This window comes from Arctopsyche grandis, chromosome 3 (genome assembly GCF_051622035.1).
Source record: "Arctopsyche grandis isolate Sample6627 chromosome 3, ASM5162203v2, whole genome shotgun sequence".
NCBI lineage: Eukaryota > Metazoa > Arthropoda > Insecta > Trichoptera > Hydropsychidae > Arctopsyche > Arctopsyche grandis.
Genome location: NC_135357.1, coordinates 15,622,511 through 15,649,695, shown reverse-complemented (window position 1 = coordinate 15,649,695; position 27,185 = coordinate 15,622,511). Strand labels below are relative to the sequence as shown.

At 34.4% G+C, this 27,185-nt stretch overlaps 2 protein-coding genes across 5 annotated transcripts in view; one reads left to right on the top strand and one right to left on the bottom strand.

Annotated features, from left to right (window-relative positions):
* Positions 1 to 1,403: 1,403 nt before the first annotated feature.
* On the bottom strand, positions 1,404 to 7,198 carry LOC143923081 (CDK5 and ABL1 enzyme substrate 2). 4 transcript variants are annotated; one of them, XM_077446584.1, is made up of 11 exons: positions 7,132 to 7,192; positions 6,788 to 6,994; positions 6,500 to 6,683; positions 6,288 to 6,433; positions 6,027 to 6,213; positions 5,693 to 5,956; positions 5,544 to 5,579; positions 4,508 to 4,625; positions 4,244 to 4,434; positions 3,967 to 4,174; positions 3,640 to 3,898 (listed from the first exon to the last, which is right to left on the bottom strand). In XM_077446584.1, exons 2-11 carry the CDS (start codon positions 6,957 to 6,959, stop codon positions 3,758 to 3,760), a joined length of 1,647 nt encoding a protein of 548 aa, XP_077302710.1. In that variant the 5' UTR covers positions 6,960 to 6,994; positions 7,132 to 7,192; the 3' UTR covers positions 3,640 to 3,757. The 4 variants fall into 4 exon arrangements, with proteins under 4 accessions (XP_077302713.1, XP_077302712.1, XP_077302711.1 ...); XM_077446586.1 differs by lacking the exon at positions 5,544 to 5,579 and having other exon boundaries at positions 2,978 to 3,898; XM_077446587.1 differs by lacking the exons at positions 3,640 to 3,898; positions 5,544 to 5,579 and adding an exon at positions 1,404 to 2,106 and having other exon boundaries at positions 4,029 to 4,174; positions 6,788 to 7,198.
* A 1,029-nt stretch (positions 7,199 to 8,227) lies between these two features.
* Positions 8,228 to 27,185, top strand: part of mib1 (E3 ubiquitin-protein ligase mind bomb 1) — a 445,383-nt gene continuing 426,425 nt past the window's right edge. The window contains exons 1-10 of the mRNA XM_077427358.1: positions 8,228 to 8,528; positions 9,059 to 9,254; positions 9,614 to 9,810; positions 9,878 to 10,045; positions 10,130 to 10,237; positions 10,316 to 10,501; positions 10,573 to 10,701; positions 10,803 to 10,947; positions 11,784 to 11,992; positions 12,092 to 12,361. Of these exons, the coding sequence (XP_077283484.1) occupies positions 8,298 to 8,528; positions 9,059 to 9,254; positions 9,614 to 9,810; positions 9,878 to 10,045; positions 10,130 to 10,237; positions 10,316 to 10,501; positions 10,573 to 10,701; positions 10,803 to 10,947; positions 11,784 to 11,992; positions 12,092 to 12,361 (1,839 nt within the window). The 5' untranslated portion in view covers positions 8,228 to 8,297. The remainder of the gene's footprint in view (positions 8,529 to 9,058; positions 9,255 to 9,613; positions 9,811 to 9,877; positions 10,046 to 10,129; positions 10,238 to 10,315; positions 10,502 to 10,572; positions 10,702 to 10,802; positions 10,948 to 11,783; positions 11,993 to 12,091; positions 12,362 to 27,185) is intronic.

Below are 27,185 nucleotides of genomic sequence, written 5' to 3'. Positions count from 1 at the left end.
TGTTGAATGGCGGCACAGAAAAACTAGTTGCTAGAGGTGCTAATTATAATATAAAAGAGGCTAGTTTTTTTGTACGGCTAAGTAGCTAATAATTATTTACACAGAGATGTAATGTGGGCATTAGTTTAAAGGAAAAAAAGAAAATTGTTAGTGATAAATATTTCCTATAAAAAAATAAAAATGAAAAGACGTTGCAGGTGCACAAACCAAAAATAAATCAAAATTCTGGGTACATATCGTCTGGGTATTAATAATCGATTTTGGCTAGTTTTTGCATTATGTACCTTGCTCAAAGTGCATCTGCTACGATTGAAAAAAAATAAGGCACTAAATATAAGTATTACCTTCAATAATATAAATATGGCACTGAATTATCAAAAAAAAAAATATTATTGCTAAACTTTTGAGAATAATTTATTTAAGGAAATCATGCAGATATAATTGATGAGAATATATGTATATTATATTCGTTGATGATATTAAAACATTATTTCACCAACTCGGCTGACTTTTATATTAATCATTAATCAATTTAATTAGTCGCATTGTTCTTGTATGTATGTTTATTGATACATATGTCTACCTTTTTGTTATTTTTTTTAGTCTGTTTTTTTTTCAGTTTTGTATATGAATATATACTACCGTAATTTTTTGTGATTTTTGTTATCATTTTTTCATATAAATATATTTCAGGAATCTTTGTTTTTTACGTTTAGTTAGTAAGTTTAATTTATTAAAATTGAAATGGATCAGACCAGTAAAACTTAAATTCGTTTGCATTATTCTAATTCATTCAAAAATTGTATGGTAAATTCAGATAACAAGTTCATCATATAACTATTTGTAATAAAGTAATTGCAGCTTTTCCGTCATAAATGGACCGCATCTAACTGCAGCCATGTCTTTTCATCCAATTTTTCATGGTATAGCATCTGCATGTGACAAATGATGATTTTTACAATTTAATCACACTTGAATTTGATAACGGAGCTTTCATAAATGATCTGTTTCAATTAGTCGTTGTTAATTAAATTTATGTTAATTTCTTTTTAATTTGTAATATATGTTCCAATTGTTACTATTATTTTCTATCGTTTATAGAGTTGTTTCTGATGACTATTTTGTAATCGAAGTTCTGTTTTTAATTTTTATTGGTAGTACTTGTAAGAATTCTTGTGTAAGTTTAATTCAAAATAATACATAAATTTTATATAAATTTTATTTTATTTTATTTTTACCTTGCCTATAGGCGATAAATTCACTCGCTGATTTTAATTGCATAAAACAACCTATGTATGTAACAAACATCCAATGGTTTATCTTTTAACACCTAACGATTTCCATCCAAAATATGCAATTGCGAAAGTGTTAATACATAATACATACATAAACAAAAAAAAATCAACGAATAAGTAATTTAATATTATATATCTACATATACATATGTACATCAAATCACAGCATTTTATTTAGAGGTACAAGTATAAATTAAAACAGTATTAAAAATAAAATCTCGGGACAGATATACAGTATTGAGTTTGAAGGATTCACAATATTTTGTATAGTTATAACTTGAATTGAGTTTAAATTATACAAAAAAAGTAGAGGTACTCAAAAGATGATCTATATTCATAATTTACAAAATAAATCAATAGGGTCAGACCTCTCTCTCCACATGCATAAGTACATCCTTATTTAAACTCAAACGTTTTTCCTGCTAGGCAACTTTGTCAATGTGCACCGTTTATTCTTAATCCTAATTACAATTTTATTTTCCCTTAATAGTCAATATCAACAATAACAACAAAATATAAATCGATAAAAGTAAGTACTGATCTTTGATACAGCGTTTTCCAAAATTTTATATTCAATAAAAACGCTATAGTAATCATTATTTGACTACTATAGCGTTTGATAATGTCTTAATCGATGAAAAGAGAATTAAACGATGAACACGTATAATATTCTTAACATGATATACCCTTCAGGTTAATAATGTATGCCTATATTCCAGAACATCGCAACTGTGTGCCACAGCACACGTAGAAGCATATAGCACGGTGACACGACAACTCGTTCACAGATTTTCCGTAAACCGAGGATGCGCTCCAGGCATTACGTATACGGCCATCTCTTTCTCACCCCGTCTGTTCACCAAGATCTCGTTTACTATGCCATTACGTATGCAGCCATCTCTTTCACAGACCGTCTGTTCACCGATAACATAGTAAACGAGATCTTGGTGAACAGACAGGATGAGAAAGAGATGGCCATATACGTAATGCCTGGAGCGCATCCTCGGTTTACGGAAAATCTGTGAACGAGTTGTCAGGTAACCATATAGCACTATATAGATCTAACGGTTCCCGGAAAGGTGGCCTAAGTCAGGTACGCACCCTCAATAGGTCCCCTATTGTGAACGCACTGTAGCAAAACTCGCCTAAGCGAGGTACACAGAGGGGATACCACCAGTGGACTCTTGGAATACGACACGATTGGGCATCCCACTAATGGCCGTACGCACAGGTAGAAATTTCAACTTAAATATAATAGCACTCGCCGAAATTTTTCCCTAAGGCAAATATGAACACGTGAATTTTTGTTCCAAAAGTAAAATAATGTTTTCTCGTCACTAGTTTGTGTGGTTTATAGTTAACCGAGTATTTTTATGGTAGGATACTATAATATTATACTATATATTTAAGTTGAAATTTCTACCTGTGCGTATGGCCATTTGCGGATGCCCAATCATGTCGTATTCCGAGAGTGCAACTGTCCGCTGGTGGTATCCCCTCTCAGTGTACCTCGCTTAGGCGAATTTTGCTATAGTACATTCACAATAGAGGACCTATCGAGGGTGCGCACCTGACTTAGGCCACCTTTCCAGTCACCAGATATAACGCGTGTGAGGGTTGCGTGGCTTTGCTATATTCAACAATATATTTGCAAATTGACTTTTTTAAGATTCAAAAGATGCAAAAAGTCATAATAGTTGCGTAATTTTTTTATTATACATTGTAATCGACCATTTTCTTATTGTGATCTTACTTAAACACCGCATAAACAACATTTCCAATTTAATCAAAAATATTCCATATTTTATAATATCAATTAAAAAATTGAAAAACGCTGTCCTAACATAAGGTAAGTAAAATTATCACATTTCCTACTAAGTAAATAGCAAATCCAAATAATGAACATTTTGATGCTTGTAAAAAAGCACATGTATTAGTCGAAGGCCTATGTACATACAATAATATAAGCATATTATTTGGCAAAATCTGCGTCGTTAAAATGTCTCAATAGAATATTTCAAATAAGAATTGAAAGCTAATTAAGTAAGTTTAAGAGTCTCAGGGAGTCATGTTGTACCATAAAATAATTAAACTACATAATTCTAATTTAACTCGGGAGTCATGACAAAAACCTTTTAAGTAAAATATCTTACCTTCAATAAATACAACTTTAAAAGCTGATAGTATTTTAAAATTTTACACATTCGTTAAAAACCAATTTTAAGTTGACTGATTAAATCAGCATTTCACAGATGTTCCTAATATCTACCGACTAGCAATAGATAACTAAAATTCAAGTTGAAGTTAAATTCTCAATATAAAATTTCTCTATGTCATCAAAATACTAATATACAATAATTTAAAAAAAGCAGCAATTATGAAAAACAACAAATCAAATTTGAAAGTTATAATATATAGAGTTTAAGTAGATTTTCAATTAAAATTTTTGTAGACACCAGTTGTCATGTCTCGTGCATCAATCTTTGATAATGAGGGAACACCTCATATGGAGGTACGTGCAATCCAAACTCGAGTGCGACCAAAACAGCAAATTCGCAGTTTATAAGATCTTTACGATTCAACCTAAATACGCTTTCCGTTCGCTGAAAAAGATAATAATTTATATATTTTTAAATGTTGATTCATTTGGCTTGAGAGTTTGTAGTATTACCTCTATAAGAGCTTTCAGTGGATCTCCTTTGACATCATTCAACTTTGCTGACAATAGTAAACAAGCTCCAGCACACAATTTTCTATTATCTTTGTTAATGAGATTTGCCAGAATTAATTTTTCAAAATACACATAGCCTTGTGCAACAGTTAATAAATCTACACAGTTTCCATCTTGTTTGGCAATTTTTCTCATTTCCCTTTTTAAACTAAAATAAAGCTTTAATTGTGATAAGCTTTCTAAGAGAGGTAAGACAATTTTTTTATTTGAAACTCACCTACGAAGTTTGCTTAGAGTTAATTTGATGTGTGGAAATTTTTCTCTAAATTTATCATTGAGTTCTTTCTTCAAATCTTGCGGTCTCACATAATCAATAACAGATGTCATGTATGATGTAAACGTTAACAGTGTCCGATGCTTACCAGCAATGAGTTCTGGATCGTCCAACAAATTTGGTGAATATTGAACCTTAAAAAATCAAAAATCATATTAATATTAAATAAAAATATATGATTGAGGAATTAAAATTTGTTTTGTTTACCGCTTTTGGTGATAAAACATTTGTTTCGTCCCAATCAAACGCTTTAGTGTCCAGTGGATGTGAATGTGGAGGCGATGATGGTATTGTAGTCCTTTGGGATGATTCATATGAAAAACACCTTTAAACAAAAAGAAAGAGGATAGAAAACAATGTTTTATACATATGTACAAACACCCACCATATATAAAAGTATTATTTTATAATTAAAGTGTAATAAGTCAAATACACATTTGCAAAAACTACTGGTGTTGTATTCTATTACATTAATAGTATATAAATTCAATGTTATGCAAGTAAAATTCGGCATTAATAGTGTTTAAAGTTTTGATTTCGTTTATTTTATCACTGAATACATCAAAAATCATGCATATTATAATAGCAATTGATATACATATCTACAATAATATGTAAGCGCAAATGTTTTGTCATAAATAGCAAAACTGAAATGATGTATTTAAATATATACATATTTATATAATAAAATCAAAACAAAATGTTTTACTAATATGTATTTAAAAATATTTTTCTTCTATGGTAATAAATTTTCGTAAATAAGCATTTGTATGAATTTAGATTCATTTGAATATAAAAAATATATAAAAATTTTCATCCATTTTACTCGTGACAAAAAATTGAAAAAAAAATTAAACATATGTACATATGTATGTATATGTACAAACATAATTTTAGTAGTAGACATTTAACTTTTTTTTTGAGATTTGGTTGTAATGCAAAGTTTAAAGAAGTGTATTTTTATAAGTTTTTTTCTATTTTAAAACATACTTTGGAAAAAGCATTTACTGAAAATAAAATTTATTTCAAATTTGATTTAATAAAAAAAAATGTGTATAATTGACATTCACTGTCCGATAGACAACTATGTAATTTCAACAGTTAGCTAAAACCAATGTTATAATTTCATTCAAGTGTGCATGCAACTTTACCAATAGCCAATTTGTACAAGTTATGATAATTTAGCTACACTTCACCGTAACCTACTAAATACTATACAGCATTACAAGCAATTAAAAATTACCATTTCTTATCTGTCTGCCGCGTTAAAAACTTTGTCCTGTAATCGATATCGGTAATTAACCATAGGAAGAAAACAAATAACAGAATTGTTAAAAGCCTAATCATGTACAAGTAACTTAAAAGGATAAAAGCAAATAAACGTATAGCTACCTTGCAACAATGTGTGGATGCTTATGCACTGCAGCAGAATTGTAAATCAATTCTGCCATACCTTCATTGTCTATTTTCCGATGATGATCTCTAGAATGTATTCGAGACGGTACCAAAAGTTTACCATAAGACATCTCCTGTCCGTTTTCGCCTCTTTCAACCCCAAGTAAATCGAAAGCGTCGATTGCAACATCGTTAATAGAAGACAAAGGTCTAGGTCCGGATGTGTTACGTCTACGCACACCATCTTTTCTAAGTTCAGGTCTAAAATTTTATTTAGAATTGAGATAATGCTAAAAATTATAAAACCAATATCGAATTAAAAAAATTATACCTTCCAATTCTTTGCCCTTTAGTAAATGGGATAGAAGAAAAAACTAAAAAGGGAACACTCTTGTCAATTGTCAAGACAAACCTTTCATCTTTGAATCTCAATCCTTTTGTTGGTTTTATAATGCGCACATCCCTATTTCCGATAGTTTGCGATTCCGGAATACATATTGTGCCTGACCGTAGACGTCCTTACAAAAGTTATAATTTGAACCTCACAATTATATATTCAAAACAATTTTATTATAAATCGTATTATTCTTACCTATATTTAAACTCTCATTACTACTATTATATTTGTCATCAACGCTCGTAGTAATGGGAGAATTGCCCAATAAAGGATTTTTTTTACGTTGACTAGAAATAGAACCGAGACGTCTTTCTCTACTTGATTCACTGTGACTTGTACTTCTAATTAATATAAAAATAAATTAGAACATTAAATTAATTATTCAATGTGTGACAATTAAACAGTACCTATCTCTAAATGAATGTCCTCCTATTAGAGGTGCTTTGGCAGGCGTAGCAGCACTTTCTGAATCCGAACTCAATGATTGATGATCGGGACTTTTTCCAATTACGCTAGTTTTTCTCCTCAAAATTGGAGTTTTTTGAGTAGTCGAGTTCTTCACTTTATTCGTGGTTTTCTTCACAAGAATTTCTTAAAAGAAATACAAATATAATGAAATATGCTAAAATAGAACTCGAAAAATGCAAGAATTTAATTATCTCGGTATAAAATAAATAAATGTTTGAATAGCTCACCATTTTCATTCGTTGAAGCGTGGTTTGACGGCGACTGAAAATCAGCTGGAAGTGGTGCTATAAGAGGCTGTCTTACACCTCTCGGTGCTCCATCCAGAGAGATGTTGGTCAGGAACGCTACAGCAGCAAGACGACGACGAGCTCTCGCCCGTCGCGCAGACGTAGCCATCATATCTCGTCGATTCCAACGTATTAAGTACAATAGCCCTGGATATTCGTATGATCATTTCCAAGCAATTCTTTCAAAGCAACATTGACTATTAATTTTCTAATAATAATAACCAAAACCAAAATAATGTTTAAGTCTGAACAATAAATAGCATGCAGAAGAACACAATAGTTACTTGTTCACGTCAGAGTGAACCTCAAACCAACACGCCGTAATATTCATCTCCCACATCTGGCAACACTGCATTCAAACGTCAAATTTTGATTACATAAAAAATATTTTTATTTTCGAAATTATAAATCTACATTATTTTACAAAAACGTATTTTACTAATTTCACTAAATGGGTTTTAAATATATAATAACATTGATATCAGTGCAGATTTTAAAACAAAGAGTGTTAATATGTCAAACTGAGATAAAAGCATTGTAAGTAGAGAAAATAAATTTTACTAAATATTAAACCAAAATGAAAAAAAAATTACTGTTGAAAGTACAAAATATTATCATTGAGGCCAGAGGCTCTTGTTTACTGTATGTACGTTTTTTACGTCCGTCCTATTCCATAACAAAAACTAAAATGCGTGTTTCATGACCAATGATTCATTAGGGTAATACTTGTCGTTACTCGGTTAATGTGAATCATAATAACGTTGCTTGCTAAGAAAAAGAATGGATGTATGTATATTGGCGAGATTCCGGTGTCTATGAAATTTTTGTTGAGTTTTAATTAACAAAGCTTTTTATTTTCTGCTTGTTGCAATTATAAGGTTTGTAAACGCGTAAGGTTGTGCGATGCAAGTTAAGCGTGACTGGTTGAATTGAGCTGCTAAAAATACTGAAGAGTACGTCCAGTATGTGTGTATTTAAATTCTCAGCTCGATTGTATGAGGAGTTCTACTTTGAAAGGTGTAACGTGTCATGTTTTGCTTTTGGTCTTTTTGTGAGGGTGAACTCTTGAATATTGGTGGTGAGTGCGCGTCATCAAAACATGAGACCCCGTCTTTGGATACGCATGATTTTTGATACTTATGATTCCGTACATGAAGAGCAGGCGTTGGAATTCAATTGATCAACAAGATTGGGCGCACACAGGAGATGTTCTGAATTCAAGTCTGAGGCTACGCTATATACTGAGGTGGAGCGCCATTCACATATACAGCCCCGACACTACCAGAGAGAAAGTCTCAGCCTCAATGTTTCTCCTACCTATTGGTTTACAGAAAACTTGATTGAAAAAAGGCGATGGTCGTATAGTAGAGTGCTATGCAGCACGTGTCATCGGTGTGTACACACTGTCGAGAACTGTCAAAGTGTCAGTGTCAGTGAGAGGGTCCTGAGTATGGAGGGTGCAGGAGGTAGCGGGGGCGCGACAGCCTCTGCGGTGGTGGCTGGCGTCGGTGTGGGCGTCGGCGCCGGCAGCTCGGGCTCCGCGGGGCCTTCCGTAGGCGTGGGGCCATCTGCGCTCAATGGAGCCTCTACTCCGGCGGCTCCGCCCCGGGGGGCTCGCTTTATGATGGAAGGCGTCGGAGCTCGCGTCATTCGTGGACCCGACTGGAAATGGGGAAAGCAGGTTCATGTCCACTACCATATTTTTCAAATACCTTCATCTGTCAAACAGCACCAAAACAATCGCAATTGTACAATCGATCATTTCAACAAACAAGCATAAAAAGTTATATTCAAACTCCAAAAACATAAAATAATATTATTTTTTTGATTAATGGAGTTTTGACTTTTTCGGTTTTGTTATAATAACCTCAAAATCAAAATAATAACAACACATATGTATAATATTTAATTGGAAATGAAATTTTTGTCATCTTTATAATAACATATAAAGATTCACCATCAAATTAAATCATATCTCAGTGAAAATATAGTATGACTATTTGTTCCAAATTTCAAGAATTCAATCTTGTACTTTAATATTTTTGCTGTAACATTGTATGTGTGTTAAGTGAACGCTAGTTTCTAATAAGTTGCCTTACCAATCGGGACAAGACTTTGTATAAAATTTTATTGTTAACTTTTTTTTACAAGGAATCTTTGTTTTGAGAACATCTTTTAAGTTTTATTAATTTAAAATTTGTCTTTTTGTAGGATGGTGGAGAAGGTCATGTGGGAACTGTCCGAAATTTTGAATCACCGGAAGAAGTAGTAGTTGTGTGGGACAACGGTACAGCTGCTAATTATAGATGCTCTGGAGCATTTGACCTCCGTATTCTTGACAGTGCTCCCACTGGTGTTAAGCATGATGGTACCATGTGTGATACCTGTAGGCAACAACCAATATTTGGTACATATTTTTATTAAATATAAAAAAAAAATCCTTATCAAATATAAAAAGTTGAAAGTTTATTGAGTCTACTGGATCCAAGCACTTTTTTTGAACTTTTTATGTTAACAATGACAACTATTCAATTTATCATATAACAAATTTAGAGTGTTTTTGTTCATTCAGTCAGTTTCAACTATTTGAATATAATGAACTTTCCACTTTTCAAATATTGTTAATATAAACTTCTAGTATGAACATCGTGTTCTAAAAACCATGACAAGAATAAACTCACCGTGTAAAAATTTATTCATTAATTACTATTTAAATACAAAATATCATTTATATCTATGAAATTATTTTGCAATTTTCTTTTGCAGGTATTCGTTGGAAGTGCGTTGAGTGCACTAACTATGATTTGTGTTCTGTTTGCTATCATGGTGACAAACATCATTTACGTCACCGATTTTATCGCATTAGTGCTCCGGGAACTCAGCGATGTCATGTCGAACCCCGTCGTAAGAGTAAAAAACAAACTGTACGGGGAATTTTTCCTGGAGCAAGAGTCGTTCGAGGAGTGAGTATAATACCTTCTATAAAATCATATTGTGTATTCATTAATAATTTATATCATAAAATATTAGGTCGATTGGCAATGGGAAGATCAAGATGGTGGTAATGGGCGGCGAGGAAAAGTAAACGAAATTCAAGATTGGTCAGCTGCTAGTCCACGGTCAGCAGCTTATGTTGTTTGGGATAATGGAGCGAAAAATTTATACCGGGTTGGCTTTGAAGGAATGGCTGATCTCAAAGTAAAATTCTTGAAACTCAATTTTTAATATTATATTTTACGTCATAAAATGAGAACATTTTAATACACATGAATGTATTTTTAGGTCGTTAATGATGTCAAGGGTCAAACAGTGTATAAAGAACATTTACCACTGCTTGGAGAGCTTGGTCCTGGAAGAGCCGGACCGCATGGTCTTCAAATTGGGGATCAGGTTAAAGACAATCTTGAAATATTTTATTTCGTCGTTTGGAATGATGGATTTGTGTTAATAATTTCATTGTGTGTTCAGGTTAATGTAGATCTCGAATTGGAGATTGTTCAATCTCTGCAGCATGGTCATGGTGGATGGACCGATGGTATGTTCGAATGCCTGGGAACTACTGGAACGGTGGTTGGTATTGACGAAGATCATGATATTGTGGTTACATATCCGAGCGCAAATCGTTGGACTTTTAATCCAGCAGTTTTGACCAAGGTAAAATAGAGACACTCATCAATAAAAAAGATTATTAAGTATCTAGGTTTATTTTTTGTTTAATATTATAGGTGTGTAGTGCCAGTACATCAAATGCAGGAGCATTTGTTGTCGGAGACTTGGTGCAAGTTTGTTCCGATCAAGAAAGAGTGAAAGCCCTTCAACGCGGACATGGAGAATGGGCTGAAGCAATGGCGCCAGTCAGTTAACTTTTTATTATTGACTAATACTTTATATTGTATCTGAATATTACTATAGTAGAACTATGTAGATTATATTAATTGTACTTTATTTTTTTTAGACATTGGGTAAAATAGGTCGAGTTCAACAAATATATCATGATAATGATCTGAAAGTTGAAGTTTGTAACACATCTTGGACTTACAATCCAAATGCTGTGACAAAAGTAGCTTCTTCTGATGGAACGATTCCTGGAAATTCGTCAGGTAATCATTGCGTTTGCTATGATTGTTCTAAGCAACAAAAAAATCACATTTTTGAGTTACTGGAACGAAGACTAAACCATCATTACTAAGTTTGACCAACTGAATTCGAATATGATAGTGGTTTTTATTGGTTTGCTCTCGTTTATGAGATATGTGCGTTTAAAAAAATGCCCAATTTTTATGGTTCTAGGACATTTCATTACACAACCGTTTCAATCAGGGGGACGAAAGATAGAAAGTTTTTGATTAACTTTATTAAAAAAGAATAACCACATATGTATGATTCAAAAAATTATTTCTCCAAATATTTGAATAACGGTTTGAATATACATACATACATATGTACATTTCAAAAAGTACGGTCGACATAAAAATTAAAGATCAATATTGTGGATAAAAAATATTTCCATAAAATCTGTCAGTGACTTGTCCCTGCGATGAAAAACCACCGCGAAATGATAATGTGGATGAAATGTTCAGACATGAATTTTTACAGTTTTTTGGCATTAAATCGTTTACCGTTCAAATTCGTACGTTCATATAAAAAAAATAACTAAACTAGTTGTTTTACCCGGTTTCGCTCAGTATTTGTAATATAAACAGCTTAAACATGGCGAATCTAATAGTAAATATTCATTTTTTTTTATTAAATTTATTTGAAGAAAAAAAAAATCGACTCTTCATAGAAATTTAGACTTGTTTACGAAGTTCCCAACCAACAATACTTTCATACAAAGTCTTTTTCGAAATTATATATTATATGTGTATTAATTATTATATATTTTAATTTGCGCATATTTCTTTATTATTTAATTTAATAATTTTGTTCAATTTAGGAGAACGTTTGTCAGCTCTATTGAGAAAACTTTTTGAAACCCATGTGTCTGGTGACGTCAACGAAGAATTGGTCAAGTCTGCGGCCAACGGCGATGCGGCCAAAGTCGATGAGATTCTAACTCAAGCAGCCAGTGCTAATGCTTCAGTTGCTCCACATCCTCCAACTGCAGATGTCAACGGAGTGTTTGGAGGACACACCGCTTTACAGGTATTATTTGAAAAACGAAAGTAATTATTTATTCAAAAAAACAAAAAAAAAAAACTAAAAACAAAACAAAAATACATATAAAATTCGAATATTTAATAGGCTGCATCGCAAAACGGTCACCTCGATGTTATTCGAGTGCTATTGCGCCATTTAGCTGACGCTGATGCTGAAGATAAAGATGGCGATCGAGCTGTCCATCACGCTGCTTTTGGTGATGAACCTGGTGCTTTGAGATTGCTGAGAGCTGCGGGTGCCGATTTGAATGCCCGTAATCGTCGACGACAAACTGCTCTGCATATAGCTGTCAACAAAGGACATCTGGCTGTTGTTAGAACGCTTCTGGAACTCGGCTGCCATCCCAGTCTTCAGGTATGTATTTATATATGTGGTGGTTGTATACAGTATAACATATTCAAGAAATGTATTGTTTTTAAGAAACAAAGCATCCATATCTGTTTTTATAGAAATGAGAAAATCTTTTGTATTTTTTCTCTCCATTCCATTAATGCTAAAATTTATAAGTGGCGGCTCGTCCCCTCTTTTGAATTCTCACGAGCTGCCACTGAATTTCATACATATACATATGCATCAATCACTGTATGAATGATATATTTGTGCTAAATCATAATTTGTTATTGTGACAATCAATCATTTCTATGTACATATATCATTGATGTAATTAATCCTAACGCACGTAAGTGAATAATTTTTCAAAAAATATGATTTTGATTTAATACTCTTGACTTCTACAACGAATTATCATTGATGAACTGAATAATGTTCATTGCTTGGTTCTCAATCAATTGCTTTATAATTGTTTTACAACATTGTTTGATTTTTAATCAATAAGAATTATCGTTGATACATAAATATTTCTTCCTTTATATGTACATCTATCTGTACTAGGGTTTCCGTATTCCCGGACTTTTTCAATTCCCGGGACACGGGACGGGGTCCGGGATCGTTCCCGGGATTCCCGGGAACCTGGGACACATGTCAAAGAAAACATTTTTTTTCAATTTAATATATTTTTCAATTTAATATAGCATTCATCGTATATTCACAATTGTTTCATCTTCATCCGAATCTAAAAGAGTTTCTTCCAATGTGGAATCGTTAATTCAAGAAGGAAATACTCGCTTCATAATAGTTTCACAGTAGGATATACATTCGCTTTAATTAAAGAATGTTTTTTTCGGTATAAAATTAGAATTCTTAAAAATTTGTGTTAAAAAATCAGTTTTAGGTTTCTTCTTTCTTCGATTTTAATTTTCAATTCTCAGAATAATTCATCGGTAAGGTCAAGTCCTTCGGTATTGAGATTTTCCAAAAATATAATTACAAGAAACGATTTTGGCCAAACGCACAGAACCATTATATTATGCTCATAAAATTTCCACGTTCGAGGAATGTGCTGTACTTACTGCTAAACAACAAATCTTTGAGAATATTAACCGATTCTTTGTGTATTTGATTTATTATTTCCCTTTGTGCAGGCGTGAAAATTTATATTTTCAAGATTTTCTTAAATCCAATTCCCGGGATTCGAGATAAGAATTCTCGGGACACGGGAAAACAAAAATTCCGTGAATTCCCGGGAATGTCTGTCCCGGGTTGACCCGGGTCAGAAACCCTAATCTGTACACAGTTATTTATTAATTTTAATATTATTTTTACACTGATTGAATTTCATTATTAATAACGCTTATATTTTTATAAATATGTATAACAACTACGTAACTACAAAAAAATAAAATTTAATATGTACATACACACATACATATGTTTGATTTGTGTTTTCTCAATGTATGTATGTATGTATGTACTACACAGTACAGATATACATTTTTAATTTTCTTTTGTCCAAATAGGTAAATATTCTGTTGATTTTTCACTATCAATTTCTTTCTTATCATATCGCACTTTATTCATATATAGCCAGAAGTATAGCTTGATGGGTTGCGTTAATGCTAACCACCGAGAGGTTCCCGGGCTCAAGTCCTGGGTTGACTTCGATTGAAAAGAATTTCTGTAGTAATGCTGGTCTGACTTGGATATTTGTGACTTCAAGTCAAACGTTTCCTATCAGAGTTTGGCAATTTATCTGATTTAATAGTTGAAAAGGTTCCTCATCAAATTGGCAAAACCATTCTACCCACCATGTCACTATTATTTGAATATGATTTCAAATTTATAATCTATAAATTTATATATGTACAAGCAGTGGCGGACTGGGACTGAAATCAGTGCATGCCAGGAGTCAAAGGGGGCCCACCCAGGGTTAAAAAAATTTGTCCCCCCCCCTATATAACAAAATTTTCTTCTTTCCATCACGCTAAAAATCAAGGGAAAAAAAAATTTCAAAAAAAACAAATTTAGGTACAAGAAAATTTTTTTACCGTTTACCATGCACCATTTTTTTTTTGAACCTTCGACTTAAGATCTTTCGATTTTCGATCTTTGCCTTCCGATATTTGCGTTTTCTGTAATTTAACATTCTGTCTCGTCACGGAGACCGCTAAATTTGATAAGGTTTTGTTCAGAAAGCAATTTTATTAAATAACTAAAACTTTTTTTGGACCGAATTCGTTACACATGAAGTTTAAATCCATCTCATTCGTTGTTTTGTGAGAGAATGGACGTCTGCAAATAAAATAAAAATTCGAAAAATAAAACCATTTGTGATTGAACTGATTCAGTAAAATATTAATTTAAAACTTTTCTTGAAAACAAAAATATACAAACTTTCGGAAAAATAAACGTTACACATCTGTTTTTGAGACAAAATAAAGTAAAGGGGACCTTTCTAACGATTCGCTCAATAGGATGAGCAATTTCTAAGAATTTTACCCAAGGCATACCACTTAAAAACCAAAATATACTTGCTTTGAAATAATAATTTTGTTTTTCAAAGCACATAGCTGCGATTATTTTATTAGTTACCCAAAAGTAACATACATAAGAAATAAACGTAGCATTCATAGATCCATAGTATCTTATTAATCATTAAATTCATAATATTTTCTAAATTCACACTATTCCTTAATTTAGGAGGGCGAGCCCCCCTATGCCCCCCCCTCAAATTACGTCCCTGAAAAAAATGCATAATATTTTCAATTAATGTTACTCGAAAATCGGGATTTTGGGGATACATGGATGTGTCTAGATTAGGAATAGATTTTATATTCGGAAACTGTTAAAAATTGTGTATTTAAATCTTACTATATCGTCGAAGTATAATCAAATGTTATTTTGAAAATATGAAGTAAATTTAAATCGCTGGTTGATGATGAATTGTCCTATCAAAATTGTTTTAAGCAATTCAGTTTATATTATTCACGGAAATTTGTTTATTACCATTTTTATTTCAGTAGTTAGTTGTTACATAGGTATTGGTATATACATAATATTGACGTTGGAAATGGGCCCGGCAAAAGGGCCCACGCAAATGTTGAAACTTACATTTCGAGACTAATAAAAAAAGTTAACCGATCCTTGGGCTGTTAAAGCAGGTATTAGTTGTTTTTGTATATCGTAAGAAATTTGTTTTGTTGAAATACCCAAACTTTAGGTCCCAAAGTGCAATATCCTATAAATTTTTACACACGTGAAATAGTTAAAAAGTTATTTAATTTTACTGAGGGCCCATATTTTCTAACAGATAGTGGGGCCCACATGCCATCGGGCATGTTCGCTTGTATGGCCAGTCCGCCACTGTGTACAAGTTTAATGCTAAGGGGTTCGCTCAGGGGTAACCCGTAATAGTATAGTGGGAAAATATAATTTTTTAAATAAAATAAAATGATTTTTTTTTTAATTTTTAATTTATACCAGAAAGCCAATAAGACTTCCAATCCCGGGATCCCGGTGTTTTCTGGTACCGTGATTCCCGGTGCTGAAACTAGTCTGAATACCGGGATTACGGTGCTGGCAGAAATTTCTTTAAAAATATTATTTTTAGAAAAATAACTTTCGACGCCGGCTTGCCGTTTCGAACTGACTGTACTGTGTCGCAGATATTGTGGCCTGTATTGTGTCGCAGATATTGTGGTCAACCGCAATGATATTTGAAGCATATCTTAACTGATTCGAACTCAGAAGCGACCACTGATCACGTTTTCGTGATCTAGAAAAAAATTGTGTTTGTCTGTGTTTCTGTGTGAGTGTCTGTATGTTTATTGTGTGTCAGTGTATTTTGGGGATTTTTTTAACACTGTTCGTCCTATCGAACGGAATCTTAGTATTGGTTACTGAAATTTTTATCGATACACCGTAATTTTTTTTCAAATTTTTAGGTTGACCGGAAATGGTACCTCCCCTTATAGGTGTCTTCTTTCTTTTTAAGTTTTTGAATTAAATTATCTCCCAAACCACTCATCAAATCGAACTGAAATTTCTTACTTGTAATAGAAATTATTAATATTATACCCCAATATTTTTTCCTAAACCGAAAGTAGTACTTGTAATTTAGAGAATCAAGGTTTTTTATGTTTTTCTAAGAAATCCTTTAATTTATTGAACTGAAATTTTACCAAGTTATGTATAAAAGTTCTTAAGCATCCGTCAACCAGAAGTGGCAGTATACTGTTGTTCAATTTTTTCTTCCACTATTTTTTTCGACCCCTTTAACATGTGTGCTCTTCACGTAAAAATTCAAGTATAATTGTTGTGTCAATGTGATGAAAATAAAAAAAAAATCACTTAATGTAATGAACCGGAAGCGGGATTTTTTTCCTCTTAGTAAAGTCAAAAATGCCCTGAATATATTTAGCTGAAAATTTATACTTGTATTATTTTTGTACTAACATAGAGTTGATAAGGTTTTGGTCGGAATTCGTAAGCCGGTAGAACTTTAGTCTTGTGTAAATTTTCCAACATTTGTATTGAAAATGCTCATAGCCGGTATGTGTGAACGTGTATGTACATACATATGTTCGATTATCGAATTTTGTTTTTTATCCTTCTTATATTCCTCAAATAAATAGATAAAGTCGTAGGTTGTATACATCCGAATTTTTTACATAATGTAAATTTAATTGAAGTTTTTTTTATATTAGGTGGATTGTTTCGATGAATAATTACTAGACAGTACAGACTATTTGTAAAAAACGAATCAATGAATCAAAGCGATGTTTTTTACTTTATTTTCGGATGGTATCCGAAAATTTAAAGAATGTAGCCAAACTCAAAATTAGTACGCCAATATGGGAGTATTTTTTGCGTGAAACATTGGGAGAGTTTGCAAAATGCAATTGATCGTTTTTGAAATATGAAAGCATGCAATTGAACTTTTTTTTCTTATACATTTGAAATCCCGGTGCTAGCACCGGGATCCCGGGGTCGGAAATTCCCAGCACCGCAATCCCGGTGCTGAAGTAACCTTCCGGGATTGGAAGCACTACTAACAGGTAACTACCAATGCACCTTCCTGGCCAGAAACATTGTACATTTGATAAAAGTATTATTAATATTATACAAAGTAAATACATATCAATTAACATCCACAGAGACATCTCTGGTAAAATTTGTAAATTTGCAACATTTTTATAAAACCTCCTTTACGTTTCACTTACTATTACAATTAAGACGACTTTTTTATATCTCTTATCCGATCGTTTTTAAACAATTCAGTAAAAACATATCAATTAACATCCAAAGAGACATATATGGTCAAGTTTATAAATATGCAGCATTTTATACAATTCAGTGAAATTCAAGATTGCTGAAAATTCGAGATTTGCGAGAGAATTGGTAAGGTTGCCAATTTTTTGGAACCGTTTCAATGAAAATCAGATAAATTGGCAAACTCTGATAGGAAACGATTGACCTGGAGTCACAAATCCAAGGTCTGGCCAGTAGAAATCAATATGTATGTATGAAAAGTATGTATGTAGGTACATACATACATATTTATATATTTATTTTTGCTTAGCTATTTTTTCTGTGGAGACTGTCAGATATTGTTCATATAACTTTTTGGTACATATTTGAATTAATTAAAAGATACGAGCTCTTGTACATATGTATGTATGTGTACATACCTGAATTTCGACTGATACTGAATTATCTATGAACTTCTATTGTGACCTACATATACACATATATATTGTAAATATTGTATATATGTATGTACATACTTAGTGGATACTTTTACATCCTCAGCTGCAACGAAACTATGTGATGTCGTTTATATCGGTTTAAGCCTAAGAGGTTTTCGACTTTTAGTGTAATATATTGATGTTGTTGTAACATAACCCGAAAGGACCTCCCCCCCACCCTGGATATACGTCTAGGAATATCTCGTAGCTTTAAAAACGTTCTTTACCTATCGCTTTTTCATTCCACTTTTTACTGCAGTCAGTACGGATAAAAACGGTAGGTTTCGCGCCTCGAAGGGGTCGTAATTTATTCCAAAATATGCAATGCATTCTAAAGTACGGTAATAACCCAGGGGGCCGCGGTGCCGTCTACCCAACAATGACCTTATTAAAAAACTTTCCATCATACCTTGAGGATACTAACTTTCGTATCTTGGCGCACACACCATCATCCAGACTTGGGCTGCTTCTCCCTCCCCCACCCACCAACGAACATTCGACCCAAGATTCATATTTGATTTATACTTCTCGTAAAAGTAAGATGGGGATTCTTCGCTCAACAGTACGATTTGTCCGCAAATGGAAAGGGGTTGACTTTGTTCACTATGATCTTCTATTTCTTTATTTTATTTATATGTATTAAGGTTAAAAATTATTTTTTATATTTAATAAATACACTCTTCAACTAATATTTTTTTATAAATATGTATCATATGTATTTACATAAAGAAAAAGATCTTCGATCAATGCGTTTTGCCAGTTATTGAACTCCAAGATGCCTCACAAAGTCTAATGCATTCAAAGAAGTATGGAACGCTGTATGTTCGGCATAACGAGGAAAGATAGGAAGCGGAACACGTGGGTGAGAAGTATGTAGTAGTAGTGGACATAGTGGATAGAGTTAAGAGATTGAAATGGCATTGGGTGGGCCACGTGGCTAGAAGAATGGACGAAAGATGAATAAAAGAAATGCTAGAATGGTACCCGAGGGAATGCAAAAGGGTAAAAGGAAGACCGCAGGTAAAATGGGTAGACGAAATTAGGAAAATATGTGGGGTGAGATGGATGAGAGTTGCGCTAAACAGAGGCGACTAGAAGCGTGTTGGAGAGGCCTTCATCCAGTAGTGGATGGTGAGCGGCTGTGGATGACGATAATGATGATGACATATGTACATGTCTACAAAATAATATATTTTTATTTAGTTTACCAACATCATACTGTATGTAAATTTTGCAGTGTAGAATGATACCAGGCCAAGACGTGAATGCGGGTAAAATAATGCTTTGTTTTATTTTTCAACCCTAGAACTACCATCTCGTTTGCATAATAAATTTAGCTTTGTATTTTATCGTGTTACATCGTCGTAATATTTTTTGTTCCACAATGACATAATTATACTCGCCATCTTGAAGATAATAGAGTGAAAAATTATCAATGTACAATATATGCAAATGAACTTTGTGGGTGTTATTTGAGGGCGATAATGATGATGATGAAATACTGCCACTTTGGTGTAGGTAATTGCAGTTGCTGCGAATTATTCTCGTCCATTTGCTGTTTGTTCGAAATTGCGATGTAAATTATATGCATAATGGTGTTTTATGAGTGCATTTGTAGCACTATTCAAATATCGTTAAATTTAAAATACGGTCCGTACGCTAATAACTACATAATAAAAGCCTTGCAAATACAATCGTTGATAATTATACTACAAAATAGGCTCTTTTATTTTAATACATAATTTTTTTATATTATATTTTTTTAAGTATGAATTTATTAAAATTTTCATTTAAATAATCACTTCTGAATATATATATACTTATGTACATATGTATGTATATATAAATATGTAGTTTCACTGACTGTGCATTCGGCTCAGAATATTTGTGAACTGATTTTGAAGCACTTCCACACTTCCGATCGCTTTGATATTTTACCGACATACGGGAGCTAGCTCTCTTTAAAATGTCTCCGATATAACGCTATAAAAAATAAATTAAACCATCAAAATTTCATCAGAATCGCCTGTCAGATCGACGCGATGACAGCTGGCGATCCAACGCGCCTTTCTATCGCCACATACGCAACTCACAAATTAAATATGTAGTCGAACAGTTATAACTAGACTTCGCTGCTAAAATGGGTTCCTATTGTCAATTTATATTACAACCTTTTTATTTGCTTTCTAGAGACCAAAAAAAAGGTTAATAATAGAAATTGACAGTAGGAACCCATTTATTTCAAGCCGGCACCGCGATGCGCCGGCCTATAGTTATAACAGTTAATTTTTTCTCACATATTTAATATTTTTGTAGTTTTATGCCCGTTGAAATTTCAACGGGTGCTTTCGGATTGATACATGATTTAAAATAAAGTAACAATATGAATAGTAATAATTAATCGGAATCGGAACTGAAACAGAAATCGGAAATCGGTTATGCCAATTAAATTATGCAATAAAAAAGAAAAAATTATAAAACCCAAAATCGAAATCCGAATCGGAATTGGATAAAATGAAAAGTACGTATTTTTATATCGCGTGACGTAAGCAAAAATGTATGTTTAATTTACAAAACCCAATACCCACAATTATGTATAAACAAACCCCGTTCATTGACCTCGCAACCTTGAATATTATAAATTACATATATATTAAACTAGCTGTATTACCCGGCTTCGCTCAGTGTTTATAATATAAACCGCTTAAACATGACTAAGCTAATAGTAAACATTTAATTAAAAAAAAAAAAAAAATTTTAAATTTAAAAAAGAAAAAAAATAAAAAATAAAATAAAAAAAAAAAAAAAAAAAAAAAAAAAAAATCAAAATTTTTTTTTTGCCTTCTAGGGCTTCGCCCCTCCACGCCCCCATGAGCAATTGCCGTTTAGGGCTTCGCCCCCATGATCAGTTGCCTTTTAGGGCTTCGCCCCTCCGCGCCCCCATGATTAAATGCCGTCTAGGGCTTCGCCCCCCTTAGTTAATGCCTTTTAGGGCTTCGCCCCCCGCGCCCCCAAGATAAATTGCCGTTTAGGGCTTCGCCCCCATGATCAGTTGCCTTTTAGGGCTTCGCCCCTCCGCGCCCCCATGATTAATTGCCGTCTAGGGCTTCGCCCCCCTTAGTTAATGCCTATTAGGGCTTCGCCCCTCCGCGCCCCCATGATTAATTGCCGTCTAGGGCTTCACCCCCCTTAGTTAATGCCTATTAGGGCTTCGCCCCTCCGCGCCGCCATGATTAAATGCCGTCTAGGGCTTCGCCCCCCTTAGTTAATGCCTTTTAGGGCTTCGCCCCTCCGCGCCCCCATGATTAAATGCCGTCTAAGGCTTCGCCCCCATGATCAGTTGCCTTTTAGGGCTTCGCCCCTCCGCGTCCCCATGATAAATTGCCGTCTAGGGCTTCGCCCCCCTTAGTTAATGCCTTTTAGGGCTTCGCCCCCATGATCAGTTGCCGTTTAGGGCTTCGCCTCATAAGGCTGCGCCCCATGGGGGCTTCGCCCTATGAGGCTGCGCCCCCCTGCGCCCCCTTCGGGGCCCCATGCGGCTAAGCTCCATAAGGCGGCGCCCCATAAGGCAGCGCCCCATAAGGCTGCGCCCTATAAGACTGGGCCCCATAAGGCTACGCCCCATGAGGCTGCGCCTCCCTGCGCCCTCTTTGGGGCCCCATGGGGCCCCAAAGCCTTCTACATCTATTCTAAATAGGAGCAAAAGTCTTGACAATATGAATAAAGACTACCACACGGATGAAGAAGAACTTGAAAATGAACTTAGCCAAAATGCAGAGAAAAGAAGTAAAAAAAGAAAAATAGATAAAGTATTATCTTCCCCGCAAAATAACCTGAAAGAAACACAAAAACAGCAAACCAATAAACCTAACAAACAACCACTTCCACCGCCTATTTATGTGAGCAATGTTATTGACTTCAATAAGTTTAGAGCTCATCTATTATCAACAACAGAAACACCACCCATTCAATGTCAATTTAAATTAATTTCAAATAATAGTATCAAAATCACTACACAAACCGAAGAAGATTATCGCAAAATCAAAAAAACGCTAAATGATTTAAAACAACGTGAATGTAAAGACAACGAAAACCAACGAGTACCACACCTATCAACTCAAGAATGAAAGGTGCTATAGAGTGGTTGTTAGAGGTTTACCGCCATCAACAGACGTTAATGAAATAAAAGATTCTTTCAAAAATAAAGGATATGAAGTGGCCAATGTGGCAAATATTATGAAGAAATTTACAACCGATGGTGAAAGAAAAATAAAACATTTCCCACTATTTTTTGTAGACCTGGTGCCAAAAGAAAACTGCAAAGAAGTATATGGTATTAAAGAACCACCAATGAAAGTAAAAGACATCCCTCAGTGTACAAACTGTCAACAACTTGGGCATACAAAAAATTTTTGCAATCGACAACCTAAATGCGTCAAATGTGCCGCAGACCATCACACAACAAAATGCAACAAGCAGAAAAATGTTCCCCCAACTTGTGCCCCGTGTGGCCAGCAAGGACATCCAGCTAGCTACAGGGGGTGTGAGGTCTATAAAAAAAAGATAAAAGCATCACAACCCAAAAAGGTAACAGTAACACAACGCGTACAACAAAATCAAATTGAAGTTGTTGATAAACAAACAACTGTGGACAAAACATATAGTGAAGCAGCTAAGTCCCAAGCAGACAAAAGCAAACAAGATATCGGGCAGGAAAATAAATCAACTGAACCTACCATCGGTGGCATGATGCAGTTGCTATGTGACTTTCAAACTGAAATAAAACACCAACTCAACTGGCTCATAACCAGAGTGGAAAAAATTGAAAATCAGTGCAAATCACCAAGTAAACATAATAAAAATGACAGATAATTCCCTACGCATATTAACATGGAATGCAAACGGACTCAATCAGAGAGTCCATGAACTTGAAGTGTTTCTAAAGACAAACAACATCGATCTAGCACTAATATCAGAAACACACTTTTCACAAAGAAGTTACATAAAGATAAACGGATACTCGGCTTATTGGACAACACATCCTAGTGAACGAGCTCGCGGTGGTACTGCTATTTTAATCAAAAAAAATATCCAGCACTTCGAACAAAAAGATATCAGAGAACCATTCATGCAAGCTACTATCATCACAATTAAATATGGCAATGCTGACTTAAATATTGCTGCAGCATATTGTCCTCCAAAGCATACCATCACAAAATACCAATTTATAAACCTCTTTAATTCCCTTGGGCCAAGATTTATTATTGGAGGAGACTACAACGTTAAACATACAGCTTGGGGATCACGACTTATAACTCCTGGTAAAGGAAACAACCTTCTATACGCGATTCAGAGCTCCTCGTGCGAGTATCATTCCTCACAAAAACCAACCTTCTGGCCGACCGACAGTAAAAAGGTACCAGATTTAATTGACTTTTTTATATCCAAAGGAATAGCCCCAAACCACATTGAGGTCAAAGGAATAGAGGACCTTACTTCTGATCACACACCAGTGCTAATGACACTGAGCACACTGGTAATTAAAAGAATAAGGAGACAGAACCTGAAAAATAAACGCACTAACTGGGATATGTTCAGGAAAAAACTAGACCAATCAATAAATTTAATAGTGAAACTTAAAACTATAGAAGATCTCGAACTACACACTCAAAATTTTATTGACTCTGTACGAGAGGCTGCGAAAGAAGCTACACCTGTACCAAAAGAAAAACCAGACCAAATCATTAATTACCCCATGGAAATTAGACAATTGATTAAAGAAAGACGTAGAACAAGACGAATATGGCATAGAACCAGAAATATTGCAGACAAAAGAGAATTTAACCACATAAGTAACAAAGTTAACCGACTTATTAAAGAGCACAAACAAAATTGTTTTGAAAAATATTTGGAAGGTTTGGGCCCTGCAGCTGATAAAAATCACTCACTATGGAAAGCAACTAGGAAATTCAAACGACCAATTCTACAAATACCACCTCTGAAAAATGCGCAAGGAGAGTGGATAAGAAGCAACAAAGAAAAAGCTGAGCTGTTTGCACAACACTTAGAGACAGTATTCCAACCACACAATATTCAATCTGATGCTGATTATACACCAATGTATCAACCACAGCAACTAATCAAAACTGTCACCCCCATGGAAGTAGCTAAAGAAATAGATGACAATATAAATCCTAAAAAGGCACCTGGAATTGACGAAATCTCACCGGGACTATTCAAGGAACTTTCGAAAAAGGCTATTATCATGCTAACATACTTATACAATGCATGTTTCCGGCTCAAGCATGTGCCAGAGTGCTTCAAAACTGCTCAAATCATAATGTTGAAGAAACCTGAAAAGTCACCCGAACAAGTAACATCATACAGACCAATATCCTTGTTGCCTGCGATCTCTAAGCTATTCGAAAAACTATTATTAAAAAGACTCCAGCCCTTAACCGATGTTCCCGACTTCCAATTTGGATTTAGGTCGAAACATTCTACCATCGATCAAGTGCACCGTGTTATTTCAAAAATAGAGCAATCGCTAGAGGAAAAAAAGTATTGTCCAGCTGTATTTCTTGATGTCTCACAGGCCTTCGACAGGGTATGGCACGAAGGACTTATCCACAAAATCAGCAAGTCATTACCTGGAAATTATGTCAAATTACTGGAATCATACTTATCCGGACCCAAATTCAGAGTTGCTCATGAGGAGGCATTCTCTAACTTTTTCACAGCCTCTGCAGGAGTACCACAGGGAAGCGTAATAGGGCCTATACTGTACCTGATATACACTGCTGACATCCCGACAAGCGAAGAGACATTCATTGGAACATTTGCAGATGACACAGTCATTATGTCATCGAGCGAGTCACAGGAGGAAGCATTTGAACGCCTGCAGCGTGCACTGGACAAGATCAGCAAATGGACCAAGGACTGGAAAATGAAACTCAACGAGCTAAAATCAATGCAGGTCACATTTGCACTGCGACGAAATAGTGTCAGCACTCAGACTTTCATAAACGGAATCCAAGTTCCACAAGCTTTGTCAGCTAAATATTTAGGACTGCATCTTGACTCAAGGCTTACGTGGAGGCATCACATTAAAAAAAAAATAGAACAGATTCGAATTAAACAAAGAGAAATGCATTGGCTAATAGGAAGACACTCCAAATTAGACCTACAATGCAAAAAACTGATATACCAGGCAATCGTGAAGCCAATATGGACATATGGCATACAACTGTGGGGATGCAGTAAGCCATCCAATATCGAAAAAATGCAAAGATGTCAAAACCAGTTTTTGAGGATTATCACCGATGCATATCGCTTCGTCACAAATGAAGAGATCCACAAGGACCTTAAAATCAAAAAAGTAAAAGAAGTCATCCGAGAATGCGCCGGGAGGCACGAGTTGAGACTGCACTGTCACCCTAACATAGAAGCGTTGCAGCTATTGGACACAACTCACCAGCAGAGGCGTTTAAAGCGAAAAAAGCCTCACGAATTGGTGTTCTGAATGTGAGAGATTCAGAAGCCCAATTCACAATTTTGGGGACGGAGTGATGATTCCGTAGTGCCCGTACATGATCTGAAGAGCAACGATATCGCTGGTGATGATTTATCGGGAATCGATAAGATGGCCCCCAAAAAAAAATAAAAATAAAAATATCATTAAAATATAATTAATTTTAATAATAAAAAAAAAAATTTAATATGAAAACAAAAAAAAAATGGTTCAAAACATCGCTAAATAAAATTATTATAATTCGGAATTTTATATGGCGAGAACGAAACATTTCAATTAATGTTTAAAAAAAAGGCCATTTAAATATTCTACGATGGTTTTACGGCTAAGTCTCTGAACTCAGGTATACGTATAAGAGGATATTTGTGTTCGTGGAGAGTAGATGTGAAACTTGGGCATTGATCGCGAGATTGCTGCATACTCAATGAACTGTACTCAATGAAATATAAAATGCTGTATGCTTGGCATAACGAGGAGATATAGAAAACGTAATACGTGGGTGAGAAGTATGCTGAAGTGTTCATATAATGGTGAGAGTAAAGAGATTGAAATGTCAATGGGTGGATCATGTAGCTAAAAGAACGGACGATATATGAACGAAAGAAGTGGTCGAATGGTACCCGAAAGAATGAAAAGGCGTGCAAGGAAGGTCACAGGGGAGATGGGTGGATGAAATCAGAAAAATGTGTGGGTTGAGATGAATGAGAATTGGTCAAATGGAAGCGTGTTGGAGAGACCTTCATCCAGCAGTGATGGCGAATGACTGTGAATGATGACGATAAAATATAAAATTATAACTGTTTTCTATAGCCTTGCGTTTGTTTTCCCTCTGAATAAAAACGCACAACTGAAATTGTGTACCGATTCATAAATTTACAATTTTTTATTCATCCACATACATTCCGCGAAATTGTCTCTCAGATCTGAAACTGTGGTAATGAAATATTTAATGTCGTTTCATTTTAGATGTCATATTAAAATTTCTGGTGTATAAAACTTTGAATTTCATTTCCAGTTATTGCGTTAACTTGCTCGCTATCATTTTTGAGGTAACGGTTAGATGCCATTAAGCGATTTCGCCACGCCATTTAACTCGTCCACAATTCTCTTTGTAGGGTTTAATCCGTCTCTCTCTCTCTCTCTCTCTCTCTCTCTCTCTCTCTCTCTCTCTCCTAATTCATGTTCGAGTAGGTGCGACCAAGTTTTGGTCTCTCGCATCGCGATAGTCTGAAGAATGCTTCTGGCAATTAAAAGTTTGCGGAGGCGGTCGCCATCTCTTAATTAATTAACCACAGCCTAACGAAGCAGGTGCGCTTGAAGATCGTTGTAACCGAAACATTCGATATCCTAGAACGGAAATCTCCAAATGTATTATTATTATCTATCTCACGAAATTTAAATTAGCTACATGTACATACATAAATACATATGTATATGATATAATGTTGTTATTACGAATACACACATACATACATACATATATTTGTGTAAAGGTACAAATTATATCGATATGTAAAGGCACATACATACATTATTTAGCGTTTTAAGATAAAATCTTTTTGAG

What these genes read in the sequence shown, in the direction of transcription:
- LOC143923081 (XM_077446584.1), bottom strand. Translation starts at nt 6,959, where the DNA reads ATGATGGCTACGTCTGCGCGACGGGCGAGAGCTCGTCGTCGTCTTGCT. An exon ending in CGCTTCAACGAATGAAAATG is followed by an intron (nt 6,684 to 6,787) that starts GTGAGCTATTCA and finishes ATTTCTTTTAAG; the next exon opens with AAATTCTTGTGAAGAAAACC. An exon ending in ACTCTAAGCAAACTTCGTAG is followed by an intron (nt 4,175 to 4,243) that starts GTGAGTTTCAAA and finishes GCTTTATTTTAG; the next exon opens with TTTAAAAAGGGAAATGAGAA.